At 39.9% G+C, this 19,056-nt stretch overlaps 1 protein-coding gene across 1 annotated transcript; it reads left to right on the forward strand.

The window, feature by feature from the left end:
- Positions 1-9,907: 9,907 nt before the first annotated feature.
- Positions 9,908-18,911, forward strand: LOC113152317 (cytochrome P450 2J6-like). Its single transcript, XM_026345493.2, has 12 exons — positions 9,908-10,159; positions 10,865-11,027; positions 11,131-11,280; positions 11,570-11,730; positions 12,102-12,278; positions 12,372-12,510; positions 16,051-16,211; positions 16,395-16,571; positions 16,627-16,765; positions 17,153-17,340; positions 17,702-17,843; positions 17,955-18,911. The coding sequence occupies exons 1-12, from the start codon at positions 9,959-9,961 to the stop codon at positions 18,128-18,130; spliced, it is 1,974 nt and encodes a 657-aa protein (XP_026201278.1). The 5' UTR covers positions 9,908-9,958; the 3' UTR covers positions 18,131-18,911.
- The last annotated feature ends 145 nt before the right edge of the window (positions 18,912-19,056 follow it).

The raw sequence follows: 19,056 nt of genomic DNA on the forward strand, positions 1-19,056 counted from the left end.
GATGACTGCAAGAGCACAGCGCAGAATGCTGAATGAGGTAAAGAAGAATCCTAGAGTGTCATCTAAAGACTTGCAGAAATCTCTGGCACATGCTAACATTTTTGTTGACACATGTACAATAAGGAAAACATTAAACAAGAATGGAGTACATGGGAGAACACCACGAAGCAAGATCACCTGGATGTTCCACAGCACTACTGGCAAAATATTCTGTGGACAGATGAAACCAAAATTAAGTTGTTTGAAAAAAACACAAAACACTATGTGTGGAGAAAAAAAGGCACAGCACACCAACATCAAAACCTCATCCCCACTGTAAAACATGGCAGAGGGAGCAGCATGGTTTGGGGCTGCTTTGCTGCCTGAGGACCTGGACAGATTTTTGTCATTGATGGAAAAATGAATTCCAGAGTTTATCAAGACATTTTGCAGGAAAACGTAAGACCATCTGTCTGCCAACTGAAGCTCTACAGAGGATGGGTGATGCAACAGGACAATGATCCAAAGCATACAAACAATGGCTTCAACAGAACAAAATACACCTTCTGGAGCGGCCCAGTCAGAGTCCTGACCTCAACACGATTGAAATGCTGTGGCATGAACTTGAGTTCTGAACAATCTGGAGCCGATTAATAGATTTCTGGCTGAGACAGGTGAACAGACTGTTGCAATAGTCAAGGCGTGAGGAAATAAATGCATGTAAGATTACCTGAGTGTTATGAAATGATAGAATTGAACGTTTTTTGGAGATATTTCTAAGGTGATAAAAACATGCCTGAACAAGTTTTGTGACACGATGCTTAAAGTTAAGTTTACTATCAAACCGAACACCAAGACTTTTTGCACAGTCTTCCTAAACGCATCCTGAACAGGTCTCTGGGATACTGCGCACATGGAAGTTTCTATTCTCCCATCGTGACTCTAGCAGACCGCACAACTAGGAGGAAAGAACAGTAGAAAGTCATAAAAGTTAGGAAAAACATGTTTGACAACACGGTTGCTGTTTTAGAGTCCATAGACCTGGCACTGTCAGTGAAGTGAGTTAGAGAAGATAGCCGAATTGAAAGAGACGAGGCGTTCAATTAAGAGGATTATCCTGGTGAGTTAGCAATTCAAACTAGCTAATTAGCCCATGTAACTTTATTGTAGGAAATTTAAGATGTGTGTTTTGTTCTTTCGCATACATTTTGAGGTAAAACCAGTCCGGATATGTGAATTTGTGCTAGACTAAGTGGTTGTAGTGTTTATTAACTAATTAGCCGCTAGGTTCTGCTAGCTAATTGAGGCCTACAGCTAAGCGACTGTCACGTGTTTAGCAAATACCGTAACTCCGGTAAGACATGTGACATGTTTTATGTGTTAGAATTGATATATATGATGTTGAAATGATTAGAGTAGATGTGCTTTTGTAAATTTGTTTAAGAAAGGAAACGTGACATCTGTGTTTTATGTATATGTACGTATATATTGTTTGTAGTATTGTATTGTATTTAAACGTTATTGGAGCTTGAAATAGGGTTTTGGACACTTTGATAATTGCTCTGCACGCTTGTGTGCAGGCTGTTTTTTTTTGTTTGTTTTTTTTTGTTGAGGAACAGTTCTTCTGCTGTCCTGGAGCTGAAGTCTTCTCGTCAGGACTCCAAGATCATCACTCCAAGGCGGTGGTAGGAACCAGATTAAAGGAGACAGTCTTCGAGGGAAATTCACCCTTTCGTTCTATTTTTTCCGTTTGATATGTTGGCTATAATTTTGGCTGAATATTGAAACTAATGAAACTGAGACCATAAAAAAGGAATCTTTCAACAAGGAACTCAAGAAAAGAATAAGAACTGATAACTGAGTATTTGGGTTGACTTGAAAAAATTGTTTGTTTTAATTATTTTCTTATAATTTATTTAGTAATTGGTCTAAAATAAGTTATTTTGTTTTACTGTAATTGTTACTTTAAAAAAAAAATACATTCCTTTTGCTATTTTCATAAGTGTGTATGTGTGAATTTCTAGTGTTCTAGTAGTTCTAGTAGTTCTTCTCACTCTTTGTAGAGTTGTTACTGCCAGTCTCCTTACCGAACCCAGTGATAAGTGAACACGGAGAACCTTAAATCTGAGCACCTGAGAGATCTGAATCACACTGTGCTCAAACTCAGTAGAAAACATAGAACAGATAATCTTAGATACTCAGTCAGGTTCAGAAGTGTAGATTTTAGATAGCCAGGGTAGGGCACAAGCCTACTAGGGGCTACATGTGCAGGGCAAAATGTGTTTAGCTATGTGTTGTGGACTGATAACAACTATTTGTTTTGTCAGAATTCAGCTGTAGAAAAGTTTGAGCCATCCAGGTTTCTATCTCTTTATGCAGTGATGTAAGGTGTCAGTACCCCGTGGTCAGAGATCTTAAAGGGACAGTACAGCTGAGTGTCATCAGCATAGCAATGAAAAGAAACACTGTGTTTACGAATAATATGTCCCAAACGGAGCACATACAAAGACAACAAGATTCGCCCCAGCACTGAACCTTGTGGGACATACTTCACAGGACAAAAAGATCACTTGCAGTTATTAACAGTAACAAGTTTACTAACTTGTCAACAGTCTGAAATAGAAACTTAGGATTATCGAAGTGAGCAGTGATCAGGTCTGAGAAGAATTTAGCTCTGGCATTATTTACCGTTGTTTTGTAGTGGAGCAGTGAGTCTTTCATAGCTTCATAATGTACTTGAAGCCCAGTTTTCCTCCATCTCAGCTCAGCTTTCCAGCTACAAATGCTGGCATCTATCCAAGGCTGTATGTTGGTGGACATATTTGTAATCTTTAAGGGAGCAGCTGCTTCTGGTGCAGAGGCACAAATATTATTGAATAGGCAGACAATATCATCAACATGTGATGTGCAAGAAATACCCTGCTTAAACATAGAAATGGTGCTAGTGAACTTTGCTGCTGACTGGCTGTTAAATAGACTGCATTTAACTGTGAATTTTGGAGGTACAGCTATTGGATGAAGACAAGTATTAAATAAAACACATTTATGCTCAGAGATGGAGTCAATGGAATTTAGAGTCAGTCCTGTTGTGGAAATTTTCTCATTTGCTGGTGAAGAATTAAATAGAGACTTCTGCCGGCCAACAAGGTTTTATTCTTTGCAAAGAAGGTCAATCAACACGCGAGCGGTCAGAGTGAGGAAAGACCCTGAACAAAGGGAAATCAGGGTTTTTATACCTGGGGAACACCCCCCAGGTCACCACCTTTTGTCTGCTGTAGGTGTTATTCGAGATTCAAAAACCTTTATTGATCCCAGAGGGAAATTGTTTGCCTCATTACCATTGTTCTCAAAACAGACAGAAAGGAAAGGAACCACAACCAGGAAAGATCCAAGGAAAAAAAAATACACCAACATAAATACACAAACATAAATACACAATAACATCAATACCGAAAAACTCAATATATATATACAGAATACGTAAATAGATAAATGAAATTGGGTCAGTATATTCACAGCAAGTATATGACAGTTTCACTTCCCCCACCCCTTACAGAGGGGGGAGGAATTGTACAGAATGATTGCCACAAGTAGAAAGGATCTCCTGTGGCGCTCTGTGGAACATTTAATGTTAAGTCTTTGGCTGAATGTGCTCCTCTGTCCAGCCAACACACTGTGCAGAGGGTGGGAGGGATTGTCCAAGATTGAGAGGAGTTTGGACAGCATCTTCCTTTCAGCCACAACATGTAAAGGGTCCAGCTCCACCCCCAGAACAGAGCCAGCCCTCCTAATCAGCTTATTTAGTCTGTTAGTGTCTGCCACCTTCATGTTGCTGCCCCAGCAGACCACTGCATAAAAGATGACACAGGCCACCACAGACGCATAAAACATCCGCAGCATGGTGCTGCAGACGTTGAAGGACTTGATTCTCCTCAGGAAGTACATCCGGCTCTGAGACTTTCTGTACAATGCTGATGAGTTTTTGGTCCAGTCCAGTTTGTTGTCCAAGTACACTCCCAGGTATTTGTACTCGGACATGACCTCCACCTCCTCCCCTGTATAGAGAGAGGGATGACAGGACTCCCAGATTTCCTGAAGTCCATCACCAGCTCCTTTGTTTTATTGATGTTGAGTTGCAGATGGTTGAGTCCACACCAGTCAACAAAACTGTCCACCACTCCACGGTACTTTGTGACATCTCCGCCCTTAATACATCCTACAACTGCAGACTCATCAGAGAACTTCTGAAGATGACAGGACTCTGAGTTGTACCTAAAGTCTGAGGTGTACAGGGTGAAGAGGAAAGGCGACAGAACTGTCCCCTGTGGAGCACCTGTGCTACAGACCACAGTGTCAGACACACAGTTCTGCAGGCGGACGTACTGTGGCCGGTTGGTGAGGTAGTCCATGATCCAGGAAATCGAGAGTGTTGACCTGCATGTTTTTTAATTTCTCTCCCAGCAGTGCAGGCCGGATGATGTTGAATGCACTGGAGAAATCAAAAAACATGATCCTCACTAAGCCCCCAGGCTTGTCCAAGTTGGTGTAGGTGCAATGGAGAAGGTGTATGATGGCGTCATCCACTCCAACATGGGGTTGGTAAGCAAACTGGAGGGGGTCAAGTGAGCCACTGTGAGAGCCACTGGTCTGTAGTCATTGAGGACTCTGGGACGTGGCGTCTTATTCACTGGAACAAGGCACGACTTTTTCCACCCTAGAGGAACTCTCTCCAGGTGTAGGCTGAGGTTGAAGATGTGTTGGAGAACAACACATAGCTGAGGAGCACAGGCGGCTTTCAGCACCCTTGAATGACTCCATCAGGACCTGCCACTTTTGTGGGGTGAAGCCTGTTCAGCTCTCTTCTCACCTGCTCAGCTGAGATTGTTAGGGTGGTGAGTCGTGTGGGGCAGGGACTGAGGAGAAGTTGGTGAACTGAAGTGGGCTCTGTGGATCAGCCTGGAATTGATTGAAGAAATTATTCAATTCACCGGCTCGGTCCACAGTCCCCACAGTCTCCTGAGATGTGGGTTTGCAGGAGTTTCCCACAGGATTTCACACCCATGTGACAGTTCCTGAGAGGCTCAGACAGCATGATCAAAAGATAAAATTTATTTCAGCCTTTGGTGAGAAAACAGAAGATTGGGTGTCTGAGGAAGTTAGATACCAGGAAATACAAAGAGCTTAAATTCCCATTACAAGTCCTCCCTTTTGATTATTCATTAATCATTAGAGAATAACGACAACAGAGAAAAAAAATAAAAACAATTAATATGAGAAAAAAAACATTTTGATAACACAATGACGGGAAAAAAATAGTAATAGAAATAAAATAATACAAAGCAAAGATACTTAATTAGCCGTTAATCAACAATAACAGAAAAGAAAAACAAAAATAAAAGATAAATAATAATGTCAAATAAAAAAAAAGAAAAAGTCACAACTGAATTATCTAACACATTCATTTGCCTGGATTTTAAAATGCATCGTCATGGCAGTTGTTTAGGGAAAAGGGAAAAAGAGAGATTGTTTACAGAATGTCATCATCAGAATCAGACTTTGAGTTGGAGGAAATATATGGATCAGGAATGTGAAACAAAGCTGAGTTTTGGTCGCCATCATTAACGTTTGCATTGTGTCCTCTTGTCAGAATGACAGTTTTGGCAGGTGTGTAGGTGCAGGCGTCTATCAGTGTTGTCAGGCATGGAAAAGTCAGGATCATGTGGTGCATAGTGTAGTTCTGTGGAGATGTTTTGCGTTCTCAGCCCTGCATGTCTGGTTGGTGTATGTTGGATTTATAGATTGGTTCCTCGTGTCCTCTCTTCTTGTGTTTGGCCATCCTCGTGCTGTCCTTCCTCACGTTGTCCGTCCTCATGTTGGCCGTCCTCACATCGACGAATGAGGTCCTCTGTTGGCTCGGGGACCTTTCTGCAGGCGGCGTGTATCTATGTAGATCTCTCTGTGATCTTCACAGCAGTATGCCTCAGGAGTCAGGAGCACCTGGAATGGGCCTCGCCATCGTTTGGAGTGCCAGTGTTTTCTTCTGAGGTCCTTTATCACCACCCAGTCAACTGGTTGGTAGTCATCGAGTGATGTGGAAGCTGGTGGTGGAAGGGCTGACTTCACCTGTTGAGAGACTGCATTATGTAGCACAAAACCATGCATGATTGACAGAACTTCTGGGTGTGAACTGAAAAGCCTTTGGTGAACCAGTGTTGAGTTATGGCATCCAACATTCCCCCTTTTGACCAGTTTGATCAGTTTTGCAAAGTGAGGAAAGAAATGATTAGGCAGGTAAGGTTTGTTATCAGGTCCCCACCACACTGGCTCTGTCTGTGTGGCACCACAGCGGCTCCACAACAGCTTCCCTTGTGGTGTGGCAAAGGACTGTACTGCTGTAAGAGAGGTGGGCAGAGAGATTGGGGTTGAAACAAATACAGGATTGGAGAAGAAAGGTTGGAGAGCAGCTCTTTTTGCAGCGGCATCAGCTTTTGCATTTCCTAGAGAGACAGAGTCTGAGTTGTTAGTGTGAGCAAGGCATTTACAAAACAGCAATTGATTTTGGGCGTACTATGGCATCTAAAAGAGCTACAACCTTGTCATGGTGGTTAATGGGTGTTCCATCAGATTTCAGGAATTGTCTGTGTTTACATAAAGTGCCTGACACTTTCCTCCACCCGCTCCAACCCGCCTGCACTCGCCTCTTCACCTCTTTTCCACACTCCCCATCACACTGAACTGTTGACCCCAACTTAAACTCCTGCACCTTCTTCACCTCAGCCCCCTGTAACCTAACGCTTCTACCTTGACCCCTCTCATTTAGACACATGTATTCTGTCTTACTAAGGCTGACTTTCATGCCTCTTCTTTCCAGAGCAAATCTCCACCTCACCACCTGTTCCTCCACCTGCTCTCTACTCTCACTGCAAATCACAATTTCATGCGCAAACATCATTGTCCAGGGAGATTCCTGTCTGACCTCATCTGTCAGCCTGTCCATCAACATAGCAAACAAGAAGGGACTCAAAGCTGATCCTTGTTGTAGTCCCACCTCCACCTTGAATTCCTCTGTCTGACCTACAGCACATCACACCACCGTCATACTTCTCTCATACATGACCTAGACTATCATCAGCTCCTCAAAATACTCCTTCTATCTTTCCTTCTCTGTTCTTAATCACCCTTATCTGTTGCACATCCTTCCCATCTCTATCTCTCTGTCTGGCTAGCCTGTACAAGTCCTTCTCTCCTTCCTTTGTGTCTAACCTGTCGTACAGCTCATCGTAAGCTATCTGTTTAGCCTTTGCCACCTCCCTCTTCACTCTACGCTGTACTCCTGTCTACTTTCCTCAGTCCTTTCTACATCCCACTTCCTTTTAGCCAACCTCTTCCTCTGGATGCATTCCTGTACTTCCTCATTCCACCAACAAGTGTCTTTACCTTCTTTCCTCTTTCCAGATGACACACCTAGCACCTTCCTACCTGTTTCCCTGATAACCTCTGCTGTAGTTTTACAGTCATCTGGGAGCTCTTCCTGACTACCCAGAACCTGTCTCAACTTCTGCCTGAATTCCTCACAGGCTTCTTCATTCTTTAGCTTCCACCACTTGGTCTTCTTTTCTGTCTTCCCTCTCTTCTTCTTCCTGACCTCTAGAGTCATCTTACACACCACCATGCGGTGCTGTCTGGCTACACTCTCTCCTACCACCACTCTGCAGTCACTCAAATGATCTTGTTTACATACAAACAAACAAACATTTTTACATAAACCTTCATACTATGATACACTGGTGTAAATTTATAACACTAAATTATTTACATTATTTGGTAAGAATGTTAAGAGGTATGTCACAAAGCTGCAGCAATGTTCTCTGATCAAAATAAATCCTTTGAAAATTGTTTGAACCAAGCTCATCTGTTGTTTTGTGTACCCGCAGGGAAGCGTGTGTGTCTTGGGGAACAACTGGCCAGGTTGGAGTTGTTCCTCTTCTTTACCTCCCTCCTTCAGAGGTTTTCCTTAGCAGCGTCTACTGGAGAGCAGCCCGCTCTGGAGTTTAAGTTGGGAGGCACTCACTGTCCCAAACCTTACCGCCTGTGTGCTGTAGCACGATAAACTGTCCAAAACTGAACCATCTCTGTGCTCCACTCCACTAGTCAAAACATTTTTTGTTAATTCAATTCAATTTATTTGTATAATCACAACAGAAGTCATCTCAAAACACTTTACAGTGTAAGGTTTAATTGTAAAAACGTTATATGGAAAACCCAACAATCCCATTTGAGCAAGCTTTAGGCAACAGTGGAGAGGACAAACTCTCTTTAGAGGAAGAATCCTCTAACAGAACCAGGCTCACGGTAGGCGGCCATCTGCCTCAACCGGTTGGGGTGAGTGGAAAGAGGAGAGAGAAAAGAACAGAATTCAATTCGATTCAATTTTATTTGTAGAGCGCTTTTTACAATTGACATTGTCAAAAAGCAGCTTTATACAACCAAAGAAACATGAAATTTACATGAACAGTGAATGTGTAAGAATCATAATAAACAGGCTAGGAAAAAATCCCTGAGAAAGCAAAAGGAATAAACCTTGAGAGGACCCAGACTAAACAGGGAACCTATCCTTAAATGGGTGATCACATACTATTTGTTAGGCAACAGGCAGTCCAGTATAACAGTTAATGTCTATAAGTTATTGTGGAGTCCAGTTAGTTATTGCAGGCTCTGGTTGACTTGTTCCCGTGCTGGACTATCAAGTGTTGAGTCGAGACCTCAGAGAAACAGCTTTCGATGTCTGCTTAGGCTAGGACTGACTTCGTGGTGGCGTGTAACCCACCCCACACCATCCCATAGAGGCCATACGGGGGATCCAGGCGACGAGATCTCCGACCAGAGAAGGGTGGAACGACGTGTAACTCGACAGAGGGACAGGAAAAGGGAAAGAGAGAGAGAGCGAGGGAGAAAGAGAGAGGACGAGAGGGGAGAGCAGAAGAGGAGAGACAAATGTTAAGTATGATCACAATGGTTCACATGTCATTCTACTATTCATCTCTCTGTTCTAATAAAACATGCACTTGCTGTAAAAGTGCATGTGTGTACTACACCTTCTCTATTGTTTTGAAGCACAAGTCAACCAGTCATGTTTTGTGGTGTGACCATTTCGGTGTCACAACACAATCAATCGCTGTGTTCCACTGCACTTGTCATAGCTTTACAATATCTGCTTAAAAAGCTATGACAAGTTCATTTGAAATACATTTGTTTTAGAAGTTATGTAACACCGGTGGCTTTTAATTTTACAAACAACGTGTTTGTGAAAAGGCACCATGTGAGCAAAATATAGACAAAAACATTATCAAAGTTAGATTTTGACAAGAGATCCCTCCACAAAATCATGTAATGATACAGACTGCTCCACAGTTGGTATTGGCATTATGTAGTGCAAATTCTAACAATTCACTAATAAATCAACTTTTTACTTCAATACATTTCCTTTAATGTTAGCTTAACAGTTACTTGGCACATTCTAATTAATAATATAAGGTAATGAACTAATAAAAAATATATTATTATAGATTTGACTACCCAACAGTATGTGCCCCACCGTGTATGTGCCCCAGCTGCAACATTAAACATTTATGAATGTATAGTCTCTATATGATTCTGCATAATGAGTACTTTTACATTTGGAGCTTTCAGTATGCTTTGATGTTAGTAAATATACTTTTAAGTATATTTTGTAAATATATGTACTTTACTATTTATGTTGAATACTTTTGCACGTAATAGAATATTTTGACAATAATATTTCTACTTTTACACATATTTAGATTTAGGTTGATTCTTCTTCCACTGAAAGGCATGCTCTTATTTTGAAGGGGAGACATGCAAACACAAAGTCTTATCTCAACATATATATATCTGATGTTTGAGAACACAGTCGACCTATTTACCAGACTGAGCTCTCTGATAACAATCAAACTAACAAATGGAGACACTGTACAGTGTTGTTGGTTTGGACTGGATAGACGGCAGGAGTATTTTGATATTTCTGTGTGTTTTCCTGCTCTTATCTGATGTTTGGAAGAACAGAGTGCCGAAAAACTTTCCTCCAGGACCCTGGTCTCTGCCTGTGATTGGTGATCTTCATCGCATCAAACCCACCAGAATTCACCTGCAGTTTGTAGAGGTACGAGTCCAATCACATAATATCACACCTGATCAATGATTTCAAATCTCTGTTTCATAATTTATTTTACCTGTTAATGTTTTTCTAGTCATTATTATTCATTTTGTGAGTTAGGTCCAAATGGTGTCAAATAAAATAATAATAATAAAATAATAATAAAATAATGCCGAAAGAGCAAGGTTTGTCATATACTTTATGTTTTAAAATCTGTTTTTTTTATTAAACCTCACTGTTTGCTCAATGTGGTGACAACCACAAAATTTCTATTAAACATGACCATCTTTTAATGTAGCCTATTGTTATTAATTATTAAGGTGTCAGTAGAGTTTACAGCAGAGGAGAAACAATCCTGGTTTGAATCAAAAAATGTACTCATCCTTCACTGACCTATGTCGCAGTTTGATTTCCATCAAGGATGACTTTTCACCACTGTATCAGAGGTAACGGAGGGTTTATTTTTATGGGAGGTTACTAGTAAATGATCAATCTTGTATTACTCAAGCAGCTGCATACACGTTTCAATGAAGCCACATACTAATGACTTAAATATGAGATTAATTAATTATTGATTTATTTAATTATTTAACCTCAGATTAATGTTCAATTGTTCAATTTATTGAAAAATAGATATTAGGCCTCAATATTTTATTGACATCCTCAGAAAGTGTCAGCATTGAACAACAACAACTTGCTGTCTGTGCTCAGTTTGCAGAGAAATATGGAAATGTTTTCAGCGTTCGTCTCTTTGGTGGAAGGGTTGTGGTCATTAATGGCTACAAGCTTGTGAGAGAAGCCCTGGTGGAGAATGGAGAGGACTACACTGACCGCTCCAATTTTCCAGTGTTTGAAGAATTCATTGGGAATAAAGGTAGTGCTTCTTAATTGTGTTAAAAAAAATAATTTAGTAAGGCACATCTGATTCTGATGTTAGCGTTTAGTTTGTGGTATTTAATATATATTTAATCTCAAAGGTCTTGTTGCATCAAATGGTTATCCGTGGAAACAGCAAAGGAGGTTTGCTCTTCATACTCTCAGAAACTTTGGTTTGGGCAAGAAGACCCTGGAGCCATCCATCCAGCAGGAGTGCCACTATCTCACTGAGGCGTTTGCAGTTCACCAAGGCACGAAACAAAACCTGTTTTTCAACAAGCAACAATTAGTCAACTCAGGCTCTGAAGCTAGTTGAGATTTCACTTTCCCTGCTACTTTGCTACAATGAACCACCAATTTACACAGATAATATTTGTGCCAAGTCAGAAGCACTAGACACTGTTATTCCTCCTAATAAGTGCTGCAAATGTTCTCTGGTTTATTTTTAGTAGCCAGCTCATGGCCTTGTGCCCTCTTCTATCTTAAAAAATCTGATTTCTGACTTGTATGTCTCCATATTTTTTCCTTTTTATTTTTCAGGACAGCCTTTCAGTGCTCAGTCACTGATAAACAATGCTGTGTCCAACATCATCTGCTGTCTGGTGTTTGGGGAACGATTTGAGTACAGTGACAAGCAGTACCAGCATATTTTAAAAGTCTTCAATGAGATAATGCAGTTAGAGGGAGGTTTGTTGATGCAGGTGAGTCTCTTTGTAAATAAGATACAGCATGTACAATGTATTTCGGTGTGAAAAATGAATCGCTTGAGCTTATGCCTTCAGAAAACTGCTTTTAACATCAGTTTCTTTCCTTTATCTAGTAACACATTTTGTTGACATATTGTTGCTAACAGAAGCCTTTGCTCGTCTCACAAGTTGTGAAAACCTGTGATATCAGCAGCCTAAATAAGCCACCTGAGTAATCAGCTACCATACCATATTTATTGTCTGATATTTCTTCTATACCTCCTCATGAAGATCGTTTTAAAGTAAAACAGAAAGCTACAGACTGCCACTATGCCTTTGTCTCTGTGTTCAGGTAAATGTTGTCTAAATGTCTTCCGGTTGCATAGATTTTTAACGCAATGCCCTGGCTAATGAAGTGGCTACCAGGACCACACAAGAAGATCTTCGCTCTGCTAGGTGAGATAATTGACTTTGTAAAGATCAGGATCAAACAACACAGAGAAAACCTGGACCCCTCCTCACCAAGAGACTACATTGACTCCTTCCTCATAGAAATGGGAGAGGTGAGTCTGTATTGTATTTGCTCCTTATGTGTTTTTCAATAAAATAAGTCAGAAGATCCGATTCCTACTTTGCCATCTTTTTCTGTCACACAGAAGGAGGACAAAGATTCTGGTTTCGATTTAGAAAATCTGTGTTTTTGCACCCTGGACCTGTTTGGTGCTGGAACTGAAACTACTACCACTACTTTACACTGGGGACTGTTGTACATGATCTACTACCCCCACATACAAGGTTTGTGAGTGTGTGTCTACGAAGGACAGTGTGTGTGGTGTTGCACATAGTTGTCTCCTCAGTGCACAGACTCACAGTTTTTCCTGTTTCACTGTGTGTAGAAAGAGTCCAGGCTGAGATAGATGCTGTGATTGGTTCATCCAGACAGCCTTCTGTGACTGACAGAGAAAACATGCCCTACACTGATGCTGTCATCCATGAGATCCAGAGGATGGGCAACATCATCCCCCTCAATGTGTTCCGCATGACAAACAAAGAAACCATCCTCGACAAATACACAATCCCAAAGGTACATGAAACAGATTTGAGAAATAATTGCTTTATGTGCTCTGTATATCTACAGGCCATACCTGCTATTTTTGTATTTCATTTATTGAAGCTGAATTAGTGAAGTCTTGAATTTCTGAGCTGGGACATGAAACATCAAATGACAAACAGCTCAGTTTTATTTGTACTCTTTTACAATATTCTCAGTAATTTCAGGTATAATTGTTTATTTTTAACTTAATCAACCCTTTTCATTTCTCTTATTTCTTCAGGGCACCATCATCCTTCCCACACTGAATTCCGTCCTACATGATGAGTCCATGTGGGAAACTCCTCACTCCTTCAATCCTCAACACTTTCTGGACCAGGAGGGTAAATTTAGGAAGAGAGAGGCCTTCCTTCCTTTTTCAACTGGTAAGTCAGTAGGTACAAGACTTAAGGTCCTGTAACTAATTTCACATTGCCAAAACCAATGAACCAAAACGTTATCTCAGACTTTATTCTGCAAGCTCCCTAGTACAAAATCCTCCATGTCCAGATCTGATACTCTAAACTTTTCCCTGGGTTTAGCTATTATGTCACTGATACTGAGTTTTTCAAAATGTCCAATGTTGTTTCCAGAGGATGTGTGTATTTTGTCACCTGTTTTGATGACGAGTCAGTCAATTCAAGACAGCTAACCTTAGTTTGCACTGCACTACATCTGGCGTTTGGCTGCAGCAGACTCTGCGACTTGCTCATACATTTGTTTGAAATGACAACTCTCACTTGGGCCTGCTCTTTTTTATAATTTTCACCAGGTAGTAGGTTTGCAGGCCATAGCAACAACATCAGCACAGTCTCACAATAACAGTAGAATAACAACAGAAGTCTTGCCTCTAATGCAGAAACATGAAATGAACTAGGGCAGCTTAGAGACAACACATCTTGTAAATGTTAAATACAGGGCCTTTAAAAAGCCAGTTACAAGCTGTTTTAACCAAAGGCTTGAAAGGGTCTTTAAAATGTAAAAGATTATATAGCGTTTCATTGCATAACAAATTGCTTTCCAAGAATTAGTGGTCTAATCATAACTTTATTTACATTGTCTGGTAAAAAAATTGTGAGTTGTTTTTTTTTTTCAGAGCTGCAGTAATGTTCTCCTAACAAAATGAATCTCTTGAACATTATGAACATTATCTGAATCAAACTCATGTGTTGTTTTGTGTACTCTCAGGTAAGCGTGTGTGTCTTGGGGAACAGCTGGCCAGGATGGAGTTGTTCCTCTTCTTTACCTCCCTCCTTCAGAGGTTTTCCTTCTCACCACCTCCCGGAGAGCAGCCTTCTCTGGAGTTTAAGTTGGGAGCCACTCGCTGTCCTAAACCTTACCGCCTGTGTGCTGTGCCACGATAAACTGTCCTAAACTGAACCATCTCTGTGTCCCAACACAATCAATCACTGTTTAACACTGTACTGCACTGGTCAAAACTTCAAAATATCTGTTGATTTTTGTTTTAATTCAATTCAATTCTATTTGTATAATCACAACAGAAGTCACCTCAAAGCATTTTACAGTGTAAGGTTTTATTGTAGAAAAAATGATTTAGGAAAAGCCAAAAAACCCATTTGAGCAAGCTTTAGGCAACAGTGGAGAGGACAAACTCCCTTTAGAGGAAGAAACCTCCAGCAGAACCAGGCTCATGGTAGGCGGCCATCTGCCTCAACCGGTTGGGGTGAGTGGAAAGAGGAGAGAGAAAAGAACAGAAGGCAACAAAGAACAAGAGCAAAAACATTAGTGGTGTGACCATTTCTGTGTCACAACACAATCACTGTGTTCCACTGCACTTGTCATAGTTTTACAATATCTGCTTAAAAAGCTATGACAAGTGCATTTGAAAGATTTGTTTAATTATTCTATTTTATGTCAAATTACTTTTTGAATTGTGACCTTATGATTTTATTTTAGCTTTATAATACATAATATCACTATCTTCTTTTTTATTTTTTTATTTTTCCTGATCACATTTCTCTTGTCATTATTAGTCATTTGTGAGTTAGGTCTAAATAGTGTCAAAAAAAAAAAATTGAAAATACAAAAAAAATAATAATAATAGCGAAGGAGCAAGGTTTGTCATATACTTTGTTTTAAAATCAGTTTTTTTTATTAAACCTCACTGTTTGCTCAATGTGGTGACAACCACAAAATTTCTATTAAACATGACCATCTTTTATATAGCCTATTGTTATTAATTATTAAGGTGTCAGTAGAGTTTACAGCAGAGGAGAAACAATCCTGGTTTGAATCAAAAAATGTACTCATCCTTCACTGACCTATGTAGCAGTTTGATTTCCATCAAGGATGACTTTTCACCACTGTATCAGAGGTAACGGAGGGTTTATTTTTATGGGAGGTTACTAGTAAATGATCAATCTTGTATTACTCAAGCAGCTGCATACACGTTTCAATGAAGCCACATACTAATGACTTAAATATGAGATTAATTAATTATTGATTTATTTAATTATTTAACCTCAGATTAATGTTCAATTGTTCAATTTATTGAAAAATAGATATTAGGCCTCAATATTTTTTTGACATCCTCAGAAAGTGTCAGCATTGAACAACAACAACTTGCTGTCTGTGCTCAGTTTGCAGAGAAATATGGAAATGTTTTCAGCGTTCATCTCTTTGGTGGTAGGGTTGTGGTCATTAATGGCTACAAGCTTGTGAGAGAAGCCCTGGTGGAGAATGGAGAGGACTACACTGACCGCTCCAATTTTCCAGTGTTTGAAGAATTCATTGGGAATAAAGGTAGTGCTTCTTAATTGTGTTAAAAAAAATAATTTAGTAAGGCACATCTGATTCTAATGTTAGCGTTTAGTTTGTGATGTATAATATATATTTCATCCCAAAGGTCTTGTGGCATCAAATGGTTATCTGTGGAAGCAGCAGAGGAGGTTTGCTCTTCATACTCTCAGAAACTTTGGTTTGGGCAAGAAGACCCTGGAGCCATCCATCCAGCAGGAGTGCCACTATCTCACTGAGGCGTTTGCAGTTCACCAAGGCACGAAACAAAACCTGTTTTTCAACAAGCAACAATGAACCACCAATTTACACAGATAATATTTGTGCCAAGTCAGAAGCACTAGACACTGTTATTCCTCCTAATAAGTGCTGCAAATGTTCTCTGGTTTATTTTTAGTAGCCAACTCGTGGCCTTGTGCCCTCTTCTGTCTTAAAAAATCAGATTTCTGACTTGTATGTCTCCATATTTTTTCCTTTTTATTTTTCAGGACAGCCTTTCAGTGCTCAGTCACTGATAAACAATGCTGTGTCCAACATCATCTGCTGTCTGGTGTTTGGGGAACGATTTGAGTACAGTGACAAGCAGTACCAGCATATTTTAAAGACCTTCAATATTATGCTGCAACTACAGGGAGGTTTGTGGATGCAGGTACATTTTAAAAGGATTAAATAACAAAAAACTAAAATCCCTACTTTTAAACATTGTGATACAAATGTTTCTTATGTGGTGGAGGACATACTCACAGTCTCTTCACTTCACTAAAAGCATCAATATGTTGATGTAATAACGCTTCATTATTAGAAACATTTTAAATGTTGTCTTGTTGTATAGATTTTCAATGCAATGCCGTGGCTGGTGAAGTGGCTACCTGGACCTCACAAGAAAGTAACCTCATTAACACAGGAGATAATTGACTTTATAAATATCAAGATCAAAGAGCACAGAGAAAACCTGGACCCCTCCTCACCAAGAGACTACATTGATTCCTTCCTCATAGAAATGGGAGAGGTGAGTGTTTTATTTTGTCCATGCTAAAACTGCTAAAACATTTTTTGTCACACAGAAGGAGGACAAAGATTCTGGTTTTGATTTAAACAATTTGTGTTTTTGCACCATGGACCTGTTCGGTGCTGGAACTGAAACTACTACCACTACTTTACACTGGGGACTGTTGTACATGATCTACTACCCTCACATACAAGGTGAGTGTGTGTGTTTGTATAAATGTCCTCAGTCCAATGGTTAAAAATTTGTACCGGTCCTAACTAGGAGTAGGGTGTATAAAGAGTAATTTCGGGTTAAGACTAGATTTTAGGGTCAGAATTAGGTTTTGGTTAGGGTTAGAGTAAAGGTTAGGGTGAGGCAGTTAGTTATGATGGTTAGGGTTAGGGTAAGGCAGTACAAATGTTAAATTAAAAATCGAAAGTAGATTAGCATGGCCTATGCAACATTAGGGGGCTAGGGATTTATATATATATATATATATATTTTTTTTTTTTAAATGACTTTTGGTTGTTTTACATAATTCCTCCCCCATTTGTCCTCTCAGTGCACAGACTCACAGTGTTTTCTGTTTTCACTGTGTGTAGAAAGAGTCCAGGCTGAGATAGATGCTGTGATTGGTTCATCCAGACAGCCTTCTGTGACTGACAGAGAAAACATGCCCTACACTGATGCTGTCATCCATGAGATCCAGAGAATGGGGGACATCATTCCCCTCAATGTGTTCCGCATAACAAGCAGGGACACTGTCATCGACAAGTACACAATCCCAAAGGTACTTGACACACATTTACAAAGTGTTACTTTATGTGCTCTGTATCTTTGGCTTTAGCCTGCTTGCTCCTTGTTTCTGGTGTTACTACCTGCCATTTACCTATGTAGCACCACCGCTCTGCTGACTTTACAACTTACCTACCCGCAAAGCTGCATTGTTTACATGACCTTTTAATAAAGGTGTTTGTACGACCCAGACAGATTGATGAACCATCTGTCTGGGTTGTGCAGTTATGTCTTGCATTTTTGAGCTGGGACAGAAAACCGTACTTATAAAACAGTTAATAATTTGTAGCCATTTTAATATTTTTGAGTATTATTGTTTTGTCAATAATAATAAACAGTTTGTATTATCTTTTCAGGGCACCATGATCCTGCCCACACTGAACTCTGTTCTACATGATGAGTCAATGTGGGAAACTCCTCACTCCTTCAACCCTCAACACTTTCTGGACCAGGATGGTAAATTTAGGAAGAGAGAGGCCTTCCTTCCCTTTTCAGCTGGTAAGTCAGTAGGTACAAGACTTAAAAAGTGGGTTACAAGCTGATTTAGTCAAAACTGCAGTCTTGAAAATGATCTGATTCAAACTCATCTGTTGTTTTGTGTACTCTCAGGTAAGCGTGTGTGTCTTGGGGAACAGCTGGCCAGGATGGAGTTGTTCCTCTTCTTCACCTCCCTCCTTCAGAGGTTTTCCTTCTCACCACCTCCTGGAGAGCAGCCTACTCTGGAGTTTAAGTTGGCTCTCACTCGTCACCCCAAACCTTACCGCCTGTGTGCTGTAGCACGATAAACTATCCTAAACTGAACCATCTCTGTCACAACACAATCAATCATTGTGACCCACTGCACTGGTCTTCACATTATCTGCTCACATTATCTGGGTAAGGAGAAGAGGAATCTAAACTTTGTCATGTAATTAATTTTCCTTGAGCGCAAAGTACAGGCCATTAGTGGTCAGTTACATTTGACCCAGTATGAAAATATAAAGCAATAAAATAATGTGTATACCTGTATAACATGTAGTAGATACCGCCACTTCATGATTTTAATTCTATACTTGTGAGGACCTTTGTAGCGCCTACAGCTCTCCTTAACCATTCAAAATATAATAGATATAAAGAGATAATTCATTTCTTAGTTCTTACATCTTTTATTAAATATTACAGTTACTTTCTATGTCAGGACCCTAAGCTTAATCTCACTATGGTCTAATGCAACAAACAGCATGTTTTAGAAGTAAGAATCAGTCAAAATGTCTCACTTTTTTTATGCATACTCCCTCCCTGACAGTAAACGCTGGGCCGGTGCAACTTTTTTTGCCAGTTTGAAATAATTTCACTAAAGCAATTTCTTTAGAGAATAGATATGTTTGAGCAAAACACAGAGGAAAAAAGGTCTAGGCCCTTTGAGTCCCTCCACAAGAAACATAGATGCAAAATTACAATAAACAACCGACACACAGAGAATCAGGACCTTTATATGCCTCTTATTTTACTCCACTACATTTGCCCTTAATTCTCCTGTAGTTATAATACAATAATAAAATGCTCAATAAGCACTTGTACGTGTGGAATCTTCAATACATTTGATGAAAATAAAGTGTTTTTGAGTGAACATTTGAATGTAGTACTTTTGCGTTTTGTCAATTATATTTCTATTTTTACTTCAGATCAGACAAAATCATCCACAACATGCTTTTAATTTGAAGGCGAGCAG

This window comes from Anabas testudineus, chromosome 4 (assembly GCF_900324465.2).
Source record: "Anabas testudineus chromosome 4, fAnaTes1.2, whole genome shotgun sequence".
Classification (NCBI taxonomy): Eukaryota; Metazoa; Chordata; class Actinopteri; order Anabantiformes; family Anabantidae; genus Anabas; species Anabas testudineus.

Excerpts from the sequence above, each read along its gene's own strand:
- LOC113152317 (XM_026345493.2), top strand. The coding sequence starts at position 9,959 with ATGGAGACACTGTACAGTGTTGTTGGTTTGGACTGGATAGACGGCAGG. Across the intron at positions 12,511-16,050 it reads CTACTACCCCCACATACAAG|GACAGCCTTTCAGTGCTCAG; the intron begins GTTTGTGAGTGT and ends TTTATTTTTCAG. Across the intron at positions 17,844-17,954 it reads CTTCCTTCCCTTTTCAGCTG|GTAAGCGTGTGTGTCTTGGG; the intron begins GTAAGTCAGTAG and ends GTGTACTCTCAG.